Here is a 25,662-nt window from a genome sequence, read left to right as displayed (position 1 = left end):
AACGGGTGGAGCCAGACTGAGTGAGTGATTTTCTTCACAGTGAAATCACCTATCCCATTATTTTTAATTTCACTGTGCTGCAGCTATCATAGTCTAAACTGCAGTTTTTTTTCTCCCAATGTGTTTAAACAGTTTTATAATTTGTTTTTAATGTGTATCAAATTGTGTTTTAAATTCTGTTCTTTTAAATGCTGTGAGCCACCGTGAGTCTCCTTATTGAGAGAAAAGTGTCCAATAAATAAATAATAAAATAACTTGGTGGGCTATATCCTGCTTCTCTGGTGGTAAGAGGATTCCTTGAGAGATATTTTACCGAGAATACTCCCGAAAACAAAATGGCTGCGATCTTTTTTTTAAAAAAGTATTTTATTTGGGTGTGATCTTCAACAAAACTCCTCTCTCTTTGCATGCCTCAACACCACTAACTCTGTGATTCTGGAAGTCAACCACCACATCCACAGAAAATTTGGGGAGTACAGAGAGAATTGGCATGGGAGGCAGAAATCAGTGAAGCCCACCCTGTCTTCCATTCCATCACCAGTTTTTCTCTGCTCATAGATGAAAGCAGTCATTTTGTCTGCAGGAGGCAAAATCTAAAAAGTGCTGATCCATGTTCCTCTTTGGAAGTTTCTATGTAAATAAAAACTGTAAAGGCCATAGGGAACCTCTATCCAAATAGAGCTTCCCCATTCTAACAAGATGACTGACACATAGAAAATCTTGAATTCAATAGATTTCTGGTAGGAGATACTGAAAATTTGCTGCCAGTTTTCAGAGTAACAGTTGGTCTACTGGACTATAGTTCAATGGTAGCATACACGTCTTGCATGCAGAAAGTCTAAGAATCAATTGCCAGCATCTCCTGGTAGAACTGGAAAAAGAATCCTATCTGAAGCCCCACTGTCAGAGTCAATGACACTGGGCTAAGTAGACCAATAATGTGATTCATTAAATGCCAGCTTCCTCTGTTTTACATAGAAGTAGTTAAGTACAGATGTTAAAATGTTTAACTAAAAATTATTCCTTTGATGATCAAGTTTTTATTCATAAAACACAACATCTGATTGGTTCCGTAATTTAATACATCCTGTTTAATACATTCCATTACATCCTGTGTTGCTCTGCAGACAGCAAGCTTTTCAAAATAATGGCTTTAAGTTGGAGAAAGTGGGAGTCTTTTCACAATTTCAGCAGCAATCTTCAGGTAGGCTTGAGCCTGAAAAATATGTGAAAAAAAATCCAGATATTTGTTAAGCACTGATATCAGAATGAAACACTACAAAACAGAAGACAAGGTTCAAACCAGCAAGCCAGGATTCACTCCCTTTATAATAGACCTTTTAGGTATTGGTATATTTAAGAAATGTTCTGGTTGCATGATGAACAAGGGCTATCTGGAAGAGCCCTAAGCTGTTCTGCTCTGTTCCACCTTGTCTTCAAAAGGGGCCAGCCAGATGTTCCTCCTGCTATGAAGACATAGTCTCTTTTATTTGAGCCAAACATATCATAACCAAAAGGTGTGAAGCATAGGAATGTAATGATGCCACCTCATATCAAGCCAAACAGGTTGTTCATTTGGATCCGTCTTCTGATTATGTGATTCTCCAGCAAAATTCTCCTAAGATCTTGGGCCACGTAAATGGCAAGAACCTTGATGGCTGCTTAGCTGCAGCAATAATCCAGTCATATAGGATTACATAATTATCTACAGTGGCTAATGAGGATGTGTGAGGAATTTCTGAACACTTGCCCCCCATTCTTTCCAACCCACCTAATTCTGATAGTAGGACTTTTAGTTAACAGGACATTTTCTGTATTTAAAAGGAAGTGCTATCAACAAAGACTATAACTGTAATTCTCAATTACTAAAATTCCATTGTAAAGTAACATGAACTATTCCTGGGGGAACTACAATCCTATTCTTATCCATTCATTTAGGTATGGCAAATTCCTGCCAGAGGACAGGATGGGGGGATTGACACTGTGCTAAATGGTTGCAACTTTAAAGATAAAGTTTCCATAATTTACAAACAAAGTTCTTCAGAAACACTGTCAACTGTTCTTTCTTGAATGAAAATTAGCAAACTTGTTATGAGTAGCTGGGTCTCATCCACCTTTTAAAAAGTTCACTTTCAAAAGTTACAACAGTATATTAAAACAATTCTGCCCCTTTGACCTTGCAAATATAGTTGTTCAGCTCCCACTGGATTGCAATACTGAATTAGTTAAAGCTCTGTCACCATTTGCTAATACAACCTTATCCTGTTTCTCTCATTTCCAGGCTACATGCTTACAAAGAAGCAGGCTGCTTGCCAGTGGCAGTAACTTCACAGGCTTTTGCCAATCTTTTGGTGCCCCAAATAGCCCCGCTAGTTCTAGCCAACTCTCATATGGTGGAATGGACAAAGAACAGAGAAAGGAATAAATGGAGAAAAGGGTTCAGTTTGACCTGAAGGCTACTAATTGTATATTACTACTATGGTGAGATCATTAGTTGTTGGGGAAATTCAGGCAAAAGACTGCTGATTTTCATTGAAGTATATTTTTCTTCCGGATTATATCATTTCTCAGCAGGGAAACAAGATCAAAAGCTAGCCTGGATGCTTTTATATAAACTTAACATGTACACATACTGTATTGAACTTTTTCTCCTACTCATGGTCTTTTTAATGGGCCATTTATCTGATCATAAAGATGGATTCAGTTGTTTGTGCCATCATTACTAAGCAACCCAAGATGAACTGAAGAGAAACAAGAGGATTGTAAGTGGGAAATGGAAAGGAGAAAATCACAGTTCTTGTTCATCACTCAAATTTGGTTTTATATTAAAAATGGTATTTGCTCAATTCAGACACTTTCCCTCCCTTTTGCTAGGGAGTTTCTAATGGGAATTGTGATAGCTCATTTTTCTGCAAAGAAAGGAATGCTGTTTCCCCAGCCAAAGAAAACTTTGACAGCTGAATGTTAACAATTTGCTGACCAATCATTTGGAGGCTAAAGGCCTGTTCTATAGTTCAAAGAGGAAAAAACAAAGAAAGAAGGTAAGCATTCTTTCAACATACAAAGTATGAATGACAAAGATGTACCAGGCTATTGTGGAGGGGCCTCCATTTCCTCAGAACCTAAGGATGAATATTTTCAAGCTTTACAGATTTAAAACTCCTACCCCTGAATTTTAACTCCTTCATATGCTATAGTTTCCATTCGTGGAGAAGCTTAAAGAATACACAGAAAATATAAATGCTCTGACACAGCTTTCTTTACAGCTTTCAGATGTACAGTTCTGAGGACAAGGAGGCAGAGTGACTGAAAAACAATTCTGTCAGTTGTGGAAGCTGAAAAGATTAATCTTGAAGAAAGACTAGCCTAAAACACGTCTGTGTGATATGCCTGTCAAGTTACTATAAACATTACCAGCAGATACCTATTCATTCACTAGGTGGTTCAGCACACCATAAACAGACATACACTACTATAAATCCAGGAGAAATTCTAGTTTCTTGATGTTCTGAACGGAAAAGCATAAGTAGATTTCCTTCTTATATTAAAACTCACAGGGATTGTCAAACAGGAGTTAAGGCTTGTCCACACAGGCATATTGATATGGTACAAGGATCACTGATAGCACAGTTTGGGTCAAACAAACAAACAAACAAACAAACTCCTTGTCAACAAGTGTTACTATTTGGAATGATACATCCGTCCCCTTTAAGAGCTGTCAGACACCTTTCTGGCCCAGTGATAGAGAATGCATTTTTTTGGCACACTTGTTATTTGGTCTGTTTAGCTGGGAGATAAATCTCCAACAGCCTCAGCTTCCAACTGCCATCATGGCTACAGATTGACACAGGCCCTGTCTAGGAAGATGCTATAGATTTCTCTCTTTTATTTAGTGATGGGGTCAATTTAGTTAAAAATTGGGCCAGCAGTTACAACTGTCTTTGGAAAATAGTAGAAGAAATACTTTTTTTGCAAGTTCTGAATTGGGTCATAAAGTTGGCTGTACCTTATCATACTGTCTTCTCATTTTGCAACTGCCCATCAACATTCTCTTCTTTTTCCATTGTTCCTGGACACTAATCACAGCTTAGAGAGCTGTGCAATTTCCTCCAAAGATGGATTTTTATCCCACAGCATATAAAAGAAACTCAAGGAAATGGCATTTTATTCATAATGCATCCAAGTATTGCAAGCTGGGCAAATTCATATCCTAACTCATGTAATTATAAATTTCTGTAACATCAATACTTCTTTGTTGGTGTTAGGTTGTTAACTGTTTTTGTTATTGATGATACTTTGACTTGCTCCGCAATTCTGACTGCTTTTTCAGCTCTGGAATGTACATCAGAAACTGGTATATAAACTGGCAACAATGTGAAAATATTGCTATGCCCTTACACGAAAAATGAATAGAAGTGTATTTCCGAGCAAACCAAAATTTATAGAAATGCAAGCTGCAATGCAATCACCCCACAACCAATTCCTTGAGGGAAAAGTTGTAATATAACATTTTAAAATTCTTGTATCTCATTTTATTTTATTTTCCTCTGGTGTCTTTCTACTGCTATATGGATATTCCAAAGTGGTGAACCAGCTGCAACTGTGCAAACAACTACTGCTGAAACCTAGGCACCCAGGGTGGGGGCCAAACAAACCCAAGTTGCAAATCTGATTTTTCAGGGAAAGTGCAACCCTATGTAATATTAGCTGAGTCCTTATTCTCCAATCTGCCTTTTGACTGACCCGAAGCACCTCTGTCTCATTTAGATTAAGCTTCATCCAGTTCATTACTGACACCAAGAACTGGTCTAGAACCAAAACAGCTTCCTTTGAATTAGATGGGATGGAGAGACAGAGTTGTGTCCTCAATGTATTGGTGGCTCCAACCTCTGGACAATGTCTCCATGCATGTGTGTGTGTTTGTGTGTGAAATAACATGGGGGACAGAATTGAATCTTGAATGGCCCCACAAGCCAAGATGTTCGTTGAACAGGATTCTCACATCACCATTTTCAGCACCCACTCCTCCAGAAGGACTGGATCTATTATAAATCAGGGATTCCAAGTTCCATCCCAGAGAGACAGCTCAGAAGAATACCATGGTCTATGGCACTGAAAATCATCAACAGGTCTGGCACAAGCAGTGGGGACACAGTTCCCCTGGTCCAGTGACCAAGCCTATCTCTATCCCATAACCAGGTCTGAAGACTGACTGAAATGGATTTTAGATAATCCATGTCATGCAGGAACCCCTGGAGCTGCAAAGCCAATAAAGACTCCAATACCTTGCTCAAAAATGGAATATTGGAGATTGGACAGTAGTTATTATGCACAGTAGTATCCAAGTTGGCCTTTTCTAGTCTTGCTACTGCCTCATGTATGTATGCTGGAACTCTGTCTTGGTGAAAAGAGTCGTTCTCTAGCCCCTCACCTGCTAATCCAAACCTGGTTGCTTTTGTAAGCCCTCAGGGGCATGGATCCAACACAAGTGTGGTAGCTCCCACCTGACCAATCATCCTATCCACATCCTCGGGCTGCATAAGGAGAAAGCTTAGGAGAAAGGCAGCATTTAAATAAAATAAATAATAAAGCACAATTACCTAATCAGGGCCTGTATTGGAGCCTTGTGGTGCAGTAGTTAAAGTGCAAGTACTGCAGCCAAGACTGATGACAACCTGAGTTCAATCCCAATAGGCTCAGAGAGCCAGCTCAAGGTTGACTCATGCTTCCATCCTTCCAAGGTCAGTAAACTGCGTATCCAGCTTGTGGGGGTGGGCGGGCAATATGTAGCCTGTTTAATTACATTATAAACCGCCCAGATAGTGTTTTAAGCAAGATGGGGCAGTATATAGGCAAGCCACCTTTTTTTTTGCTTCTGCTATAGTACTCAAGTCAGAGAGAATCTGAGTGATTTTGTCTGCAAAGTGCCATGCAAATTCTTCACAGCAGGATCAACATATTATTGATATTCAAACCCCTAGAAGTATTTCTCCAAAGTATAAGGATATGAAGGTAATGAACAAGTTGGATTTCATTTCAGGTAGCTTCATACTTTTATAAAAACCCTTGAAAAAAATTCTTCACACCTATAGTTTGGATGTAAAGTGACACCATTCCCTCCCTCAAATGTTTTGGGAGTCAAAGGGCAATGCAATTGTCCCCCCCCCTTGTAACACAAAAATTAATGTGTGCTATTTTGTGGACAATGAGTAATTTTTGTTGTCCTCCCCCTCCACATGTGAGGGCATCCATTTTCTCCCAAAAACATTAGCAATCCTTTGTGTTATTGATGTGTTACCCCAACAACTTCATTAATGTTAACACAGGAAAAAAATAAGTAGTTATTTAATGTTAATGTGCTATCTATCTTATATGTTCTGTTCTCATCTCTGAATAAAAGCTTATTTATATGACAAGTGGGGCAGAATTCCTCCTTTTCAAGCAACAGTTTTAGCTAAATATTTACACTTTTCCAAACTTTGCAATGCAGTTTCGAAGCTGAAAAAACACAAAAATGGATGCATGCTCCAAAAATAAAAATAAAAATTGCATATAATAGAAATGTGCATGAAAATGAATAAGGATTTTCATTCACTTTTTAAAAAAAGTATAGACTGATGCAGTTATGGAATGAAAAGAGATAAAAGCTGGAAAGTAAGGAACTGACCAAAATCAGAGCTGATGGAGACAATGACAACTATTTCTTTCATCTCATTGAGCTCACTCATACAACCAAATATTGTAGAGCTCGAAGGGACCACAAAGATCTCTAACAAAAGCAGGAAATCTACACTTCCACTATCACTGGCAGTTAATGATATATGCCATGAACCAAATTAATGATCCTAATAGGGCTTCAGATGAATCTGAAGCCGGAATTAAGATTGCCGGAAGAAATAACAACAACCTCCAATATGCAGATGATACCACTCTGATGGCAGAAAGTGAGGAGGACTTTAAGAACCTCTTAATGAGGGTGAAAGAGGAGAGCGCCAAAAATGGTCTGAAACTCAACATTAAAAAACTAAGATCATGGCCAATGGCCCCATCACCTCCTGACAAATAGAAGGGGAAGATATGGAGGCAGTGACAGATTTTACTTTCTTGGGCTCCCTGATCACTGCAGATGGTGACAGCAGCCACGAAAGTAAAAGACTCCAGCTTCTTGGGAGGAAAGCAATGACAAGCATCTTAAAAAGCAGAAATATCAGCTTGCTGACAAAGGTCCGCATAGTCAAAGCTATGGTTTTTCCAGTAGCGATGTATGGAAGTAAGAGATGGACCATAAAGAAGGCTGACCGCCTGTGAGGGTTCGCTATTAGCCTCCCACTTTTGCTCAAATAAACCAGGAGTCACTTGTAATCCAACATTTAAACTTGTATTTAATTCTCTCGCCAATGGCATAACATCCCTCAACGGGTCATTTTGTAACTTCTCTTGGGATACCAACGGGCCTCACAAGGGCAACCATAAATCAGAGTCAAAAGGGTTCAGGGACTTAACTTCCCAAGGTCCTGAAACAAAAGGGTCATAACTGGGAACTCTGTTCTCAGTTCCTTCTTCCCTCAATAGCGGTAGCGTCTCATTGTCTCTGTCTTCTCTTCATATCGGGACTCCCTCTCCCGTAAAGCATCCCCATGGTCCCAGAGGTGCATCATCCTCTGTGCCTTCTCCACTCGCCATGCCCGACGTGCCTTGGCTTCCCTCGCCACCGTCTCTTTCTCCTCTCTCAGTTGTCTCCTCCACTCTCGTGCTTCGGATTCACCCCAGTACGATGGTTTCTGGGTAGTCCCCATCTATGGCAGTTATCTGCCTCTTCCCAGGGCACCTTTACCTTTTTGCATCTCCCCGTCCATGGGTCTTCCACCCAGATGAGTTCTCAACCCCCAGTATGTTGTCATGGTCCTTATTTATAACCCCCATTCCTGCCTCCACTACAGACCTCCCCTTCTCCTCTTTTCCCGCCAATTCGCACTCCGTTTGCGTTGCCACAGTCAGACCCCGTAGATTCATTTCCAGCTCCTGGGTGTCTATCTCCTGATGTATCTTTCTTGGAGGGGTTGGTGGTGGAGTGGTTTGTACCTCTTGGGATGTCTTACTTGGGGACGGCACTTCGACGAGAACCTCTATGATCTCATCCCATTTATCACACCACCGAAGAATTGATGCTTTTGATTTGTGGTGCTGGAGGAGACCCTTGAGAATCCCCTGGACTGCAAAGAGAACAAACCTATCCATTCTGAAGGAAATCAGCCCTGAGTGCTCACTGAAAGGACAGATCCTGAAGCTGAGGCTCCAATACTTTGGCCATCTCATGAGAAGAGAAGACTCCCTGGAAAAGATTCTGATGTTAGGAAAATGTGAAGGCAAGAGGAGAAGGGGACGGCAGAGGATGAGATGGTTGGACAGTGTCATTGAAGCTACCAACATGAATTTGACCCAACTCCGGGAGGCAGTGGAAGACAGGAGGGCCTGGCGTGCTCTGGTCCATGGATCACGAAGAGTCGGACATGACTTAACAACAACAATAGGGCTTTCAAAGTAAGTGAGATATTTAAGGAGTGGTTTTACTAATTCCACCTCTCCAGAACATTTCCATGGCAAAGTTGGGATTTGAACCCAGGTCTCCTTAGTCCTAGTCTATCCCTCTTTCCATTACATCACACTGAGTATCCCAGTCACTGACAAGTAATCATCTAATGTTTTTCCAATGGAGGAAAGTAGTAGTAGACAGCTGTTAAAGTCAGGAAGTTCTCCCTAATATTTATCCCAAATCTCCATTCATGTAATTTGCATTTGTTGGTTCAGTTGACACCCTCTAGCACTAAAAAAAACAAGTTCGCTAAATCAGTGGTTCTTAACCTTTGTTACTCGGATGTTTTTGAACTGCAACTCCCAGAAACCACAGCCAGCACAGTTGGTGGTGAAGGCTTCTGGGAGTTGCAGTCCAAAACTCCTGAGTAACCCAAGGTTAAGAACCAGTGCGCTAAATCTTCCACATGACTGTCCTTCAAAGATTTAAAGATGCCTATCAGATCCCTAACCAGACGTCTCTTCTCAAGACTGAACACATCCAGCTCCCTCGATCATTCTTCATAATGGCAAGGCCATGAATCTACTCCAGCCTTTAGCCCCAAGACACAGGAGTGCTCCAAGGTACTGCACCCTATTCCCAGTTCTGCAGGGCTTTAAGATGAGAAGACAAAAGTTGGATGCAAAAGCTGCCCCTCATTGCAGAAATTCTTTTACCTCCTTAAGATAACCAGCAGATTCAGTATCCTCTATGTCATTAAGAGCACAAGATCCCTCTTTCACCCTCTTGGCAATAAAAAAGTAAACTGAAAACAATTCAGCATCTGACATCTCATCCTCAATTTCTTTTTCTTTCTTAGCATGCCCAGAACTCATATGAAACATTTTTAATTCAAAAGTAGCCATGAAACAGCAGAAGATAGAAAACACAAGGACTGTTCACAAGCAAAGTAAAAATTGAGACATGATGAAATCCTGCTAGAACAAATATATGAATTTGCAATGCAATGCAATCTCCACCCTTGTCCCATTATTTTTTTTAAAAAACCCCACTATGTTATTCTATTAAACTCACCACATTGCTCTGGGGTTGTGAAACTACAATAGGTTTGCCAGCATCAGATGTCTCTCTTATATGAACATGTAATGGAACATCACCTGTATTAAATTGGCACAAAGGCTCAGCGTTACATACACACTCATTAATTCCCATTAATTAAAGTTGTGCAAAATCATATTTCAGTGCAATAACTGGCATTTGAAATGAAAAATCAAATGAAACGCAAGAACTTCCAAAGTTGTTATTTCCTATTTTCGCACATGTCCCTTTTTGAATAGATTGAGCACTGTTTTGAAATCAGCAAAAGCTGACAGTCTCCTTTCTTGTTTGCTAAAACCACTTAATCGTTGGAATAAAAAAAATCATAGATGACCTACTTAGGGTTACAAAAGAAAGCACGCCAGACAGGCATGCACCAATGGGCATTTCGTTTTCTTTTCAGCTCAAGAGTGTTCACTCTACTCTGGAACAAAAAACTAGCTTTGAAGGAATTCACACTACAGCACCAAACTGGGTGGTTCTGTTATGTCAAAAGTCAAACCAAGAGCACACTGAATACATGCAGCTGTTTGCATGCACATTAAAATGATGTCCACTGTAGAATGTTCCAGTTTTACAGCTTATTTGTGCAGCCAACATATTTCTTTAGAACTGCATTCCCTACTGACTTCCAGTACTGTAACATTCTAATCAATATTCAAATACATGCTTAAATATTTAATTGCTGAAATGAAAGGCAGTGTTATTGTTGTTAGAGAACTACTGATTTAATTAAGTGCTAGTTACATATTCAATTAATTTTCCTTCTCTACAGTTAACAACTGCATATTGTGCTTCTCTAATCAGCAAGGGGCTAGGACAGAAATTAAGAAAAAGTATACATAAATATATATATTAGTACATATTAAGAGTTAGGATGGTGAATTTAAAAAAAAATCTGAATAATATATTTCACTAGAGCTCAGCAATTACAGCACTACACAATATTTGACAGAAGCTCAAATCTATAATACCAAGTGAGAGATAGGAATAAGGATTTTATTTACTATCCAATTGTACAGTAGAGGGTGAAGTACTTTTGAACATTTTGGACTTCATCTCTTACAGGTGTTGGCCGCACTGGCCAGTGGCAATGGAAATGAGGAGTAACCATTTTTTAAAAAAGTACCACATCCATGTCATTCAGGCAAAAGTTTTAAGGCTCTCAAATTGTAACTGAAGCTGATCTAGAAAGCTGCATTTTATTTGTTTGGCACAATAAAAGACATGAACTGTGACTAAGACTGTTAACATAGGATTTACTGATACTTCTTTGTACTGGATTATACTTCACATTTGCCATTCCAGGGACATTTCTGTTTGTTCTTCACCTCTTTCACAACTCTGTAATGCCCAGCCTGATGAAGAATCCTCTAGTACTTAAAAACTTGCCCATCTGTGATATTTTAGTGGTCTAACAAAATTTTCAAAAAAATATTCAGTACTGTAGTGTACAATAATTTAACCTGTTCCTCACTCTGCTGGATACCATGGAACATGTATTTGTTCCTTATTTTATCACCGGAATCCTGTTGGTGATTAATATAGGTGTAAGTTAAGTTGTGTAACTTACCTTAGCAAATTGCCACTGAGGAGACACTAGTCATGTTACAAAGTATTTACCTAACTGTGGAACAGGTATACGCTTAATAGTATACCTTTCATCTCATTAGTCAGCAATAAATACACTGCAATAAGTTACACTGTTTACATTATACACACATAAATCACCAACAGGATTCTGAACCATGTTTGCTATGACTAAGTGAAATACATGGCATTACAAGAAAAAAATGAAGGACATCGAAAAGTTCCCTTGTAGAAATAAAATTCCCAGAACTTCCCATCCAGCATACCCACTAAAGATCCAGAGTTGTAGTCCTGAAAAGTAAGTTTTACAAGCTATGTCAAGAATGACAGATTTAGGCAGAAATCCTGGTCTGCAAATTATGCTACATAGAGCTGATGATGTCATCAGCCTTACGGAGCACAAGTTATATAACAAAATTCCAGCCCTTTGACAACTATGTTCAAAGTTTCAGCTCCACAAAATTACATCAGTCATGTTGATGTAAGAGTTCTTGCCAAGTTTTTTGTTTTTACTTGTTTTTGTTTTTTGCTTGCTATACTTCTCCGTATTATTAGCTCATGCCATGACTGTCCTGTTTTGTACCAGCACAGGTCACTTCTTAATTATTTGCTTGCACATGTCAAGAAAACAACGAATCTCCCCTAATTTGTGGGAAGTTTCACCACTGGAGACTTCCTACTGATGGTCAGTACAACTCAAGGCTGAGTTCTAGACTCTAATCCTCATTAGGCTTCTGGTTGACAGCCAAGTTAACCCAACTGTGTATTTTTAATTACGAGTTTTCCTGCTCTGCCTGTGAAATCCTGATGTTTCTGTGAGGATTTTAGTAAAAGCAACTTCTTGATTCCTAATAAATAATCTGCATGAACCAATGTAATCATAGCAGCCCATGAACATATATATCATTAACAGGCACCATTATCTCATCTCCTGATTTAATTAGAGTATGCTTGGTATGCTTCATTATCAACTTACAGTTGAAGTGTTACAGGTTACAGAACAGATCAGAAACCAGTGAGTGCCAGATTCTTCAACAAGGAAGGCTAGATTTTTGTGTCCCAGCTGCCCCAATGCTATTGTTCTGAGCTGTAAGTGCATAATTTTCTTCACAGGCAACATGGCTAGGAAGCTCTGCTCTATTGCACCCCAGCTGAAAAACCTGAAAGACCGGCTCTCATGCAGTCAGCAACCCCACTCTAATTAATGTTTAATGCATACTTATTCAAAGGCAGCTAAATAGCAAACACATGCACTACTGCATCCCATTTGCTTCCAAGTATGCTTTAAAATATACATTTCATCTTACCTAAAACATCCAAATCAAGATCACTGGCTAGACGTCTCACGCCATCAGCTCCAAAAATTTGAGTTTCGTGCTTGCATTTTGGACACTGGAAAATGCTCATGTTTTGAACAAGTCCTAAAACCTGACAAACAAATAAACAAGGTTTGGATGATAATACAGCATATAGACTAAAGAAAAACATTAGTTTTCCCAAACTATCCAATCAGTTTCCTCTAACATAAATAAACCGAGAACCAACTGGTGCAATGGGCATCCAGAAAATAAACTTTCCAGGTTCTTATTCTCAAAATAAGAGAGAGAGAGAAAAAGAGAGAGAGAGAGAGAGAGAGAGAGACTAGTGCTTTAATTTTGTAATTGTCACCCTAAACAAGTTAATGTTAAGTGTAAATAATGCTGTTAAATATAATACAATGACCTTTTTTTAATTTTTAGTTTTTGGCACTCCGATTCTGTAACAGGTAAGAAATTCCCAGCAGGCAGTTTCCTCAAGGGGAAGAAGCAGGTAACTATCTGTCCATTAACAAAATAAATAGGTAGGAATAAAAGCACAAGGTGTTGTTGATTCTAAAGTACTGCGTACCTCAAAGCAACCCAGAACATCAAGCTATAGTGAATCAGATCCATGTCTCTCAGCCCACACTTCAACATTAAACAAAGCAAACAAGATTCAACACTTCCCCTCATGCAGTAGGGAGATGTGAGCCAACCAGATGGCATAATACATAGTTATGGAAGCATCTACTCAGAAGTAAGTCCCACAGATCCACTCTGTTCAGTAGGACTTTATCCCAACCACTCACATTTAGGATTGCCACCTAACAACCACAATCCCCCATTAAATTACAACTTAGTGTAAGCAGCTAAGTCACGTCAAAACTAAAGGAAATCACTAAGACCCAACCTGACCCATAACAATATCTTTGCCCTTTAAAAAAATGTGTCCTTGGCTATTTACAGAGTGAGGTAAAGAATATGAACAATGATTCCTTATTCCCTCTGAAAAGCAAAGGCACAGTACAAGATCAAAAAATAGAAATAATTGCATGAGACATAAAGTGACAAACTATTGAAGGAAAATCCAATGTGCTTATATTAATGTATCCTTTAAAATGCTAAATGCTGTATTAACTTAGAGAACCTGTCAGAAAAGTTGGCTAGACTGCACATAACACTGATTCTTCTTCTCTTAATGAGGACAAAGCAATTATATTTTATTCATCACTCAAACCAAGTTCTGCCCACTAGGGTTCTGCTTCCTTTTCTCTAAGCTTCAAAAATATTCAAAGCATAACTTTTTACTTGCACATTTGGTCTATTTACAAAATGATAAAATGTTAAAAACATAACTGGCAGGACTTCATATCCATTGCTTATGAGCGCAGTACTTGCTGAAGACAAAGATAAGGAACCCATCTCAGTACATAAAGCAATGGACAAAAAAACACCACCATTGCATTCCACCAAGCCCTCTTTAAACCTTAAACTGAGGCTCGAGACACAAAGCAGCCAACACCTGAGACGCAGAAGGAATGAATCTTCTCACCCAAGAGATGCACTATGATTAATGTATGTTGTTTAGCAGAAAGCTGCCAATGAAAATGCAACATATCAAATAATAAACATCTACTGTTTTTTCATGACACTCAAGATCTGCTTCCTGATGCAGCTTTCTCAATTCTGCCTAGTGAAAGAGGTGGCTATGGATACTAATTAGAATGTGTGCAGACATGACACTAGGAGTTCATCACTGATACTGATACCAACATGTTCTACATTAGCTGCCATATGCTTCTTCCATTGTGCTCCCTTTGGAAATATTCATGTATTATGACATGATGTAGCATAATCCATCATGAGCTGGATTAACTCTGGTATAATGATCACAGAAACCAATGATCTCTGTTAGTAGGGATTAATGGTAATACCAGTAGAACCAACCAAAAATGGAAGCCTAGGGCACAACAAGACCTGTATCCTGTTTGTAATCACACATCACCACCATATGTGTGTGAAAAAGGAAGATGCAGTTACAGGACAGCAGAGCATTGTGCGATGCAACTGTGCTACACAAATGCCCTGTGATCATCTGCTGCACAAAACCACGTATAAGGCAATTAAGCGGATATAGACTTCTATAGCCGTTTTAATGTTGGAATTGATTGTGCAATGGCATATAATGACAATGAATACTGCCTATGGGATACTAGCCAAGAATTTAGCCGTAAGGACAGTCCGCTTATTCCATATTACAGCTTCCTGTGCTATCATTTTATGAAGTCTATGGAAATCAGAATGTCAAAAAGTTCCTTTTTAAAACCAAAGGTCCCAGAATGCCCTAGCTATACTTGACAGTTACTATGTTGGCCAGAAAAAAATGCAAGTTTTAACCCAAAAAAGTAATTTTGCCGAGCGCTAGCAGAAATGTCATTTCTATGGATTCACTAAACAGCCTTAGGCAAATTGCAATCTCCTTAGCTTCAGCTCCTCAACAATGCAATCACTTGCACACACATGCCAACACTGGTGTCAGAAAGATTACTCATTGGGTGTGCAAACTTTTGCACATGCTGTTTAGAGGCTACGAAATAAGCATGGGAGATCATCACCAATTTATTCAAGGGATCTACTGGCAGGAAGCTGTTGTGCCTGAAACCCTGGAGAGTTGCTGTCAATAAGAGCTGATAATATTGGCCTAGAGCAGCGATTCTCAACTGTGGGTTCCCAGATGTTCTTAGCCTATGTGACGATCGCCCACATCACTCATGCTCTTCATATTCATGAGCTGATTTGCATGAACCTATGAGAGGACTGGACGGGCGGAGTCAGCAGCTACATGAGGCCTGGCAGGAGGAGGAGTCAGATAGGGCTGGTTAGTCAGAGAGAGAGGCAACAGATACTGAGACATAGAGCTGGTTAGAAAAATAGAGAAGGTGGTAATGATATAGCAAGAGAAAAGTATGTACTGTACTGAGAAAACTGTTGATGATTTGCTTATGCATAATGTGTACCTGAAGAACTTCTGTTATTATTCAATCTGTTTCACTTCAATAATCCACTGGTGGCAGCGAGAAATAAATGCGACGTGAGCCTTTGTGAGGGAAAGATAAGCAGGGGCCACAAGGGCAAACACCACAGCCTACAACTCCCAGAAATCCTAGTCAATAGGGCTAGTGGTGAAGGCTTCTGGGAGTTCTACTCCAGGAACATCTGGGGACCCAACATTAGGAATCACTACCCTAGAAGGACCAATGGTATAATTAAATATAAGGCACCTATATGACTTAGGCTGATCTATGTTTCCTATGCGTGAGGAGTACAACGTGTTGTGTTGAAACTAAGACATTCTTCACAGACCTCTGCAGAAGAACCTGCCTCACTGAAGAAGCAATGCTGGCAGCAGGACTGAAAGACTTGCAGTTTTTGTGGAGAAGGACAGAAATTGGCTAATGTGCAACACCACAATGATGTGTAGAGGCTGAAGAGAGCAGAGGAAAAACAAGGAAACCTTCTCCCTGGTAATCCACCAAGTTCAAATAGAGCAAAGTACTGTACTTTCAGTGCTGAAATTAAACTGAAGTTGTGTTCCAATATATGAAAACAGATGTGATAGCTCTGAGAGGGGTGGCAAAAGTCAGTCAGAAAATTCAACAGGTGCTTTTGTATCCCCCTCCCCAGTTTTTTTAAAAAAGAAACCTCTAAGTTTCAAATGACATGGCAATGTCAAGTCTACAATGAAAAGATTTGGGGGACTGGGTGGTTTTGTGGTTTGTTTTGTTTTGTTTTTCAACAAAGCTGTCTTTTATCACCGTCGCTGCTCTTAGACTCTTCCACCTCCCTGTCTGAATTCCACTGTTATTTTAGCACACCACCAATAGTGAGACAGAGGAAACAAATACAATTCCTATTTTCTCAAATAGAAAATGCACATATCAATAGTTACTTTCTTTTCAGGGCACACAATTTCTGTGACTATTCTAAATGACACCCATTTAGCAAAGCTGGAAGACACAGAGCTAATGAACTAATTTCAATATGCAGCAGTATCAACATCAGGATATCCACAGTATCCACATTAGTGCAACAATTCTATACCCACAAGTGTGTATTTGGGTAAAACAATTAGGGGTGCTTTGACCATTTTTCTTGCAGCTACTTACCCAGCAAACATGCAAGCCGTTTTGATGCTTAAAATTAACTTTGCACACTCAAGGCAACTAACTGTAGTAAAAACCATCAGAAGCATCTCTGGCTGCAGTTCATTCTTCTTTGGAGTCTGCCTGTGATCACATATAATGTATAGGATATCCCTCTTTTCCTTTTTTTAATCCAGTCAACCTTAACTCTCCACTGCAGAGCAATTTTTAAACTCACTGTTATACAATCTATTTTATCTAATCACTGAACACTTAAGAAGTGCTTAGTTCACATTATCCCTCATTTGCACGGGGAAATGGTGTTTCACATGCTTTTAAGATGTGCCATGTCTTGCCCATGCATGCAAGATTTAACCTTTTTTAAAAAATTAAAAAAACAAAACAAAAACCCTCTCTTGCATCTCCTTTCTCTGTGATTGTGGGTCTCTGAGGGCTAGGCCCCCTCAAAACAAGGCAAATTATCCCCCAATGCCACCTAGAGCACACACACGGACTTTCTGGGCAAAAAATAATGGGGGGGGCCCTCTAGGGAAGCTGATGGCCCCATGAGTGCTGGAGGGGCGGAAAAATGGCTCTGGAACGCACATATTATCCACCCCTACTTAACACTTTCTGGAATACTATATATATAGACTATACCTAATTAGTGGACTCCATTTCTAAATAAAACAGTTTTTCAAAGCTCTGCCTTCTCTGACTACATAGAATCATGGACTTGAACTCCTACAATTCTGTCACTAAGCAACACTTTCGCTTGACCTTTTAAAAGCAGGTTTTGAAAAACCTTCTCTTTTGGCATGTTTGCCTTTCCTAAAAGAAGAAAAGGCAAAAACCCCAACACTATTCTTCTAGTATGCCAATTTACTTCCAAACTCCATTCTTACTAGCCTTATTACTTATATTAATAGCAAACAAACCCCTTTTGTAGTTTCATATAATGAACTAACAGAAATACCCAGCTTTGTACAGCTTAGAAATTTCATTAAGCTAAATGTTCTCTCTTCTTACCCACCCAGATGCTCCTTTGTTGGAGTTTTCGCAACCTCACATGCTGCTTTTAGTAAATTGGGCTGGAAAGAACTTTTCTGGGCTGGGATGATTGTGAGTCTATCCAGCATGAACTAATCATTCCTTCCTTGTCCCTGAATTCAAAGAGAGACTCACCTCTTCTGCTCTGTCTCTTGAGTCTCTTGAAGTCTGTAGCTTAAAGCAGTTATGTTTGTCAGTTTGCTATTTGATTCATTCAATTGTAAGTAATGAAATATTTTATTTTTTCTCCTACTAATGTTTCAGAGTAAGCTATTGAGACTGTAAGTGCCAATGAATGAGAAAAAAGGAGGCTTCATCTGGGGAACTTGAAGTATTCTCTGTGAATCCCTGCATTCTGCTGCGCAGCTAGAGTAATTTAACCAGAGATTCTAAACTCTGCAACAGAACAGAACCCTGATGTACTTCAGAAGGAACTAAAAACATATTTTCAGAAAGTATTTTGTAAGCAGAAGTGCACAAAAGAAGAGCTTGGACAGTTTTTTAAAAAATATATTTATTTTTAGAATACTGTGATTGACCTTGAGCCTACGAAAAGTGAAAAGGGTATTTTAAATAATTAACCCTGCAAAAGGATTTGGAAGTGTTGCCAAACTAGACAAGCAACACTTTAGGGAGGCTTTTGAGTCAGTTGCCATCAATTATCTTTAAACATGGAACGCATTTTAAATAAAGTTTTTAAAAGCTTTTTTAAAAGGCATTTGTCCTTTGAGTGTGAAAGTGTTTTGTGTGTGTAGGCATCCTTCAGTCTCGAGAGACTATGGTATCGTGCTCTGTATGGAGGTCTTGGAACAGTGTCTAGTGTGGCTGAGGAGGCCAAATCGAGAGTGACAATCCCTTCCACACTGGAGACAAATCCAATCTGTCCCTTGTCCAGCTCCCTGGTTTTGCTTGTTTCGGGACTGCCTCTTTGCCTCGGTCTGCTGTACAAGTGTCTCTTCAAATTGGGAGAGGCCATGATGCACCGCCTGCCTCCAGGCTGAACGCTCAGACGTCAAGGTTTCCCATCTGTTGAGGTCCATTCCTAGTGTTTTGTATACACTTTTAAAAGGATGCTTTGCATTTTTTCACCTCAAGGCCTGTCTAAACAAGATAGGTCTAAATATATATATACAGTAAGCTATACTAGAACTTCAAATGTAACCTTTTCAGACTATAGCTCCCAGAATCCACAACCAGCTGTGCTGTGAGCTATAGTCCAAAAAAGTAATACTTCCACGCTCCAGTCTACATTGTGAAATATTAAATGCTGATATTAAACATCAGTAATAATCTTATATCCAATGTTGCCAATGTATATCAAAGTGCCCAATGAATATTCAACAGAAATTTGCTATGAATTTCTACTCTAATTCTGTTCCAGTGCTCATTATCATACCAACTACTGTTTACTCATTATCAGGCATAGCTACTGTTCAATCACCACCAAAGATGCCATGGTTTAATAATCACCATTTCTTCAAGGAAGCTCTTCATAGAGATGATTAGCATGATTATTAATAAATCTTAATAGCATACTATGAAGAACAATGGTTTCTCATAGTTCAACTTAGGCAAAGAATACTGTACCTGCCATTAGCAAAACATTACCATTAGGGCTCTGCAGTTTGTTTTCTTTCAGTATGTAATTTCAAGTGGCTCTCAGGTGGGCACAACAAATATTAAACAAATATCCTAACTTGGTGCATGTTATTCTCCCCTCAGAGATGAAGGTTCTTATGTGACTTTGGAAGCTAAACAGGGTCAGCCCTGGTTAGTATTTGATTGAGAGACCAAGAGTAAAAACTGAATATTGTAGTGCAGAGAAACCCACTCCTAGTCCGTGGCCTGAGCCAGACTGGGCTGCAGAGAGAGACCTCCCCCCATCCCCGTACGTACTCCCCCCCACGGCCCATTTGCGCCTGTGTGTGAATGCACGGCCCCTGCACAAGCACTGTGCCGCCCTTTGTACATGCGCACAAGCATGTGTGCCCCCACACAAGCACTCCTGCTCCTTTGCACATGTGCATGAGCCCAGGGGAGCGCCCTGCCTTCCACAGCCACGAGGCTAAAAAGGTTGGGGGTCGCTGCTATCGTGAAGAAGAACAATCGCTATTTGCTTTTTTTGTTTTTGTTTTTGTTTGCTTTATTTGCTTGCTTGATTTTCTGGATATTTGAGAGAGGGAGCTTTGCACTTATTTTTTTAATCTACATTTTTTTCTTATTTTGTGCTCCACTGATTTTCTGGATGTTTGACAGAGCTGTGTGCTGTTGTTTTTAATACTACATTTTTTTGTTATTTGCATGGGTGCTTTCCCTGTTTGACTGATTTCTCAAAACTGTTATTTGATTAATTTGCTGTGCATTTGTTCTGTGAAAAGCATATGTTTTGGTCAGGAGGGGTTGAAGACAATTTGTTTGCTTCTGTGGGTGGGCACTGGCTGTGAGAGTGGGTTTTGTGACTGGGTCTTCTGTATCTGCGTAATTCTGTGAGCTGAGAATAACTTGGTGAGGAGGTATTGTGTCTGACAAGCACTAGTAGTACTTGCAGTGCCATGAGCAGTGCACTGCAGCTTGGGGAGTGAGTGAGTTGGGCTGTCAATTGCTAAGTAACCAAGGCAACAAGTCTGTGATAATGATAGATGATGAGCTGATAATTATGATGAATTTGATAATATAAACTAGTGCCTACATATATATGTCTGACAACAACGTTTCTTTCTCATGTACTGTTGTCTCCTTTTGGATTAGATTGATTCTCTGTTGCCTCTGCTTTTAAGAAAAGTTTTAAAGGTTCTTTAGGGCTTTTGGCATCCCAGGAAACCCCAAAGAGGATCCCTTTCATGTAAAATGAAAGTACCAGTACCGAAAAAATATATGAACAAAAGAGACACCCCTGAAGGCACCTGAAATGAAAGAAATATGAAAAACCTTGTCACACACATCTCTACTTGTTTACAACACCACAGAAAATATAAAGTGAGAAAAATATATTGAATTAGTAAATGCTTCTGAGCCCTTTCACTGAAAGATCATAAAGAGGTAGGAATGCTGCCTTAAATGTTCACTGAAAAGCACTGTCTTTCAGCTCAGTCCTATTTCTGCCCTTGAGATACTTTCATTTTCAAAAAGTGAGGGGCAGTCCAGCAGTGCGCAAATTTCTGTAACTGACTTGCTATAGAATGGATGCCAGAGAAGTCCCATTAATGGTTGTTGTGGGTTTTCCGGGCTCTTAACTTTTCATCTTTGCCAGTTCATAACAAGACTTTTGTTTTTTTCTCAGGAACATTCTGCCCCAAATACCAAGTTCTAAGAACACTGCTGTGCAGAACTCCAGAAGAGAAATAGCTTTTATACAGGTTTTGATTACAGTTTCCTGATTAAGTTGCGATGGTACAACTATAATGCACAACAGAAAATGAAGCACTTTGAGCTTTTATACTTTTTTGTTCTATTGAACTTTAAAACATTACACTGTGTTATGCTTAACCGTTATTATTTCTGCCAACAGACGTTACCACCTGACTTTTAAAAAATCTTTCCTATCATAGCTTCTTTGGAACAAAGCATGTTGTTGTAGCCCAAGCCAAATCTGATTACAAATCAAAACACTGGAACAGGCTTTTAGGCAATGTTCTTTCTTCCTCCCCCCCCCCAAATGTTTTCTACATCTCTTGTCTTTGTTATTATCTCTTTTAAACTGTGAGGTCATCGGGGACAGGGCCCTTTCCATTTTTTTTATGAAAATGTACGTTGCTTGTATTTTAGAAATAATTCTGGTCTTTCTACCCATCTTATTCGCAATTTGCTTCTTAGACGTAAAGACACAAATATACATTTCCAAATTTCCAAGGCATGAGGTCACGGCGTGTGGCCAGGGTGTGACCCTCCAAGTGCTGCTGGATAACAGTATACCTCAGCTGCAGGCCAACAACATCAAGAGCCCAAAGTTTTCCACCTTTGGATTAAGGTCTTGAGCTATTCTACACTTCCAGTATCATGAATATTATGAAATGGCAAAGATAAAAAGTAAATGGGACTTCTCTGGCATCCATTCGATAGCAAGTTGGTTACAGGAATTTGCATACTGATGGGTTGGTACCTTTCTCTTCTTTTTTCATTTAAGATCAATGTATCTTAAAATAATAGAGAAACAAGTGACATACAGGATTGAGCTGAAATATGGTGCTTTCCTACCTCCTGATCATATTCAGTGATTTTTCAAGAGCAACAAATTGCTTAGTCCTGCATTAGGGTATCAAGTTCCTCTGGTCATTTTCAATGTCATCCTATGTGCCTTGCTTTTATGCTAATTTTATAGATTACCACTCACATTTTATCTCATGCCTTGGACTGTGATGCAGTATTGCAGTCAAGACTCTGCTCATCACCCAAGTTCAATCCCAACAGGCTCAGGTGGACAGCTTGGTGTTTACTCAGCCTTCCATCCTAACGAGGTCAGTAAATTGAGTACTCAGCTCACTGAGGAGTATGTGTATTACGTGCAGTCTGCATAAGAGTGCTTTAAGTGCTATTGGGTGGTATATAAGCAGCACAGGCAACACACTTTCGGATTTTATTTGTGTATTCAGTGTATTTTTTTTCCTATTTGCTCAGTATACCCAAATTAGAACTAAGTGCTGGGATGGGGTATTCTTTGGCTACAATTTTCATCAGCCCCCCCAAGCATGTGTAATGATCACTGGAGCTGTAGTCTAAGACATCCAGATGGCCAAAGAGTTCCTATCCCTATTTGAGTTGGAACTGCAGCAAAAAAAATTACATTTCATATTCTTCACAAATTGCATATTCTAACTCCTGCTCTATGGCCAAGTCCAGTGTAATCTTCTGTTCTCACTTAAGACCTCCCAACAATTCTAGTTTATCTTCACTATACTTTTTTGCTCCTGTTACACTTTTATGAATTCAAGCCCCTGCTAGCCTATGACTTAAATCCAATGTCATGTTAGCGTCCAGCTGCTAGCGGAACGAAACTTGCTTCCCCTTCCCCGACATTTGAGATCCTGCTCCACAGTGTCTTCCAGACATCCCAAGCATATTCGTAAGGCACATTGGGGCTTCAGTAAGGAAGAAGGGATTGCCCTCTTCCAGTGTGATGAAGAGTAAGTATTCCATGAGTGAAAAAATTCTATTGGAACCCAATAGGATCCAATTGACAAGTTTTCCTAAAATTTTCCAGGGTTCAAATCACCCAAAAGGCCCCCTCTCCAATTTCATGTTTATCTAACAGTAGGCATTAGACGTTGTAGACGCAAGGAGAGGTAGGAGGGGTCCATTACCTCACACCCTCCCCTTTCCTAGAAGGCGGGTACCAGGTTAGATTACAGCAATTCTGTCTCTAAACCTGTAGATATTCCGGTCTAGATTTAAGTCTTGTACATATAAAGATTTGACCACCATCACAGTTGCAATCCAACTGAGGAATCAGATAACATTTCCAAAACAGGTAACAATTCAAGTCCCAGATTAAAATATATTATTGTAGGTGTGAAACAGCATATACTTGTATAGGCTTACTGGAACATTCACTTTTCTGAACATCTCGGTGCCTCTGCGTGCATCCAACAAGGCTATATCCTGAGGAGTAGACACAATCACAGCCCCTGTAACATTGAGGGGAAAACAGAAAAGGCATTGTCAGGAACATCATACTGCATTTAATTGGAGTATTTCATTGCAATTAAGCAAAAACTATGCCATAATCCATTATTCTGAACTTTTATTGAAAATGAATTATTATTTTCCCTTGGAAGAAAGTATTCCCATTATTCTGTACTGGAACACCCAATTCTCACTGATTAGCCCACAATACCATTGCCAAATCCAGAGTCTCCCATGTGTGGGGTACATGGTATAAGTGGGTAAGGGGCAGAATTATCAGATGCTCTGAGTATAAGAATGAATAAGATTTTCACTAAGGTAAATTCACTAATCAATACAAACTTTGAAATCACTATTCTAGTCTTTCCGTTAGTTTTGAAACCAAAGTCTCCTCTTATACTGCTGATATTGCAGTTATATTCCATACATATACATTTCACCTGTTGATTAAAGTTATTTCAAGCATGTACAATGTTTACTTCCCATTTTGGACTGTACTCATACCTAACCATCATCTTGATTTTTCAACTTTATTCAGTCTAAATCTTCTTGCCTGTCCAGATACTACTTGTTCCCTCTCATCTAACAGTTCCCAACAGTTATTCAAAACTCGAAAAAGATTCTTTTTGCAAATATGCCACAATCGCATTATTAAGGAAAAGCATCAAATAATTTTTCCCTAAGCAGTGTTGCCTCGGCAGGATTAATAAGATTGATAAGTATGAAATTATTTTGATCATTAAAATCAGCAAATGTGACTGAAATTCACTCGAGAAGCAGCTCTACTTAAGAAGAATGTATAATTTTTACCTAATCACATTTCAGAGATGAACTATATTAACAATGATTGAATGAACAAGTCATTGCAAGGATTATGCCTCCTTTGACATGTACTGAAGTAGACTTTCATTTGCTCCAATATTTTGTATATGAAAATTCGGTCCCTTCCTTTCAACATTGTCTGGTGAAAATCAAGTCAAGAATATGTTTTTATATATATTCCTCCCCCATCAAAAAGCCAGCTGATTGAAATTATTACTAAGAAAACCAACCAGTTGATAAGCAGGAAGCTATGATAATACCCACATCTTCCTGTAGGTCTCTGAATGGCCACTGCAGTAACAGAATGCTGGACCTCTCAGAGTTTATGCATTTTTATTTATCATTTATTTTATTTTTAAGCAAGTGGAGCTTTCTAGTTAATGAATTTAAATATGTAGCATAAACAATGATGAAAACAGCACAAAAAAATAACACTGGCAGAAAAGTAGCAAAAACACAGCAGCAAGTAAAACTGCCAGTAAAGGAGACCTTAAAGGCCTTATAAATAATGGCTCATTTGAAAATAAAAGTGGCTTTGCCTAGCATAAGAAGTCCCATAACGGAGACACCAAGCAAACCCATCTGAAGATGGCATTCCACAGCCAGTCGAAACTGGAGAGCTGGAGCAGGGGAAACTGGAGAACAGTTTTCTTTTTTTTCTTTTTTAACATTTTATTATTTTTTATAACATACATACTTACAGAAAAACAGAAATACCTACAAAACAATAACACATAAAACTAACAAAACATACAAGACTAAAAAAACATACAGGCGGGGAGGTATTTCCCATACCAGCTTATCTATTACATAAATTCTGACTACAGAAATAATATATTTGTGTGCATCCACACATGTTACCTTCCACATCCCTATTTTGTATATCTAATTAAGTATCTAACATCCTAAATTTATAATAAATTTTGTAAATTCTCTCATCTGCATTTCCATCCATCTAACTCTCATCATAAACATTCCTCATTTCCTCTTTAAAATTACTTATCCACCATAATATCCACACAGGCCTGTTCATTCCTCAATGATCTCCATTCTTATAAACAGAAAACTATAGGTCTATTCTTGTCAGCATAATCACTCTTATAGTTCACACATATTTGATATTTCCATACACATGCCTCAGAAACAAAACATACAGTATTATTATTCATCATCATTTCTGAAGTCATAAGTTACATACGCTTGTCTAACCTGGCCAGATTTGCTTATAGTATATTAGTCATGTTGCTTTATATGTTAGTTATATATCTCTTAAACCAACTGATTTCTATTATTTATTCAGCAAGTAACTTCCTCCTTTCTCATTTTTGTTTATCAACTCCAGTGTCATCAAACCGGGATTGGCCTCTCTAATCTTGTCAACATTGTCACGATTATATTCACACATATTTAAAGTCTCAAACCTACAGTTCAATGCATTCCAATGGGGGGGAATTCACCAAAAATTAACGAAGACTCAGAATAAAGCCAAATTAAGTTTGCAAAGGTTTTA

The 25,662-nt window shown here is 39.0% G+C and overlaps 1 protein-coding gene across 7 annotated transcripts in view; it reads right to left on the bottom strand.

Moving 5' to 3' along the window:
• Nucleotides 1–347: 347 nt before the first annotated feature.
• Nucleotides 348–25,662, bottom strand: part of NUBPL (NUBP iron-sulfur cluster assembly factor, mitochondrial) — an 86,981-nt gene continuing 61,666 nt past the window's right edge. For all 7 annotated transcript variants that reach the window (XM_020788441.3, XM_020788442.3, XM_020788443.3 and 4 more), the window contains 4 exons: nucleotides 23,247–23,332; nucleotides 12,529–12,649; nucleotides 9,608–9,690; nucleotides 348–1,216 (listed from right to left, as the gene is read on the bottom strand). In XM_020788441.3, coding sequence (XP_020644100.3) covers nucleotides 1,154–1,216; nucleotides 9,608–9,690; nucleotides 12,529–12,649; nucleotides 23,247–23,332 — 353 coding nt within the window. In that variant the 3' untranslated portion in view covers nucleotides 348–1,153. The remainder of the gene's footprint in view (nucleotides 1,217–9,607; nucleotides 9,691–12,528; nucleotides 12,650–23,246; nucleotides 23,333–25,662) is intronic.

Source organism: Pogona vitticeps, chromosome 1, assembly GCF_051106095.1.
Source record: "Pogona vitticeps strain Pit_001003342236 chromosome 1, PviZW2.1, whole genome shotgun sequence".
NCBI lineage: Eukaryota > Metazoa > Chordata > Lepidosauria > Squamata > Agamidae > Pogona > Pogona vitticeps.
Note: the sequence above shows the minus strand (reverse complement) of the source record. Positions and strands in the feature narration are given on the sequence as shown.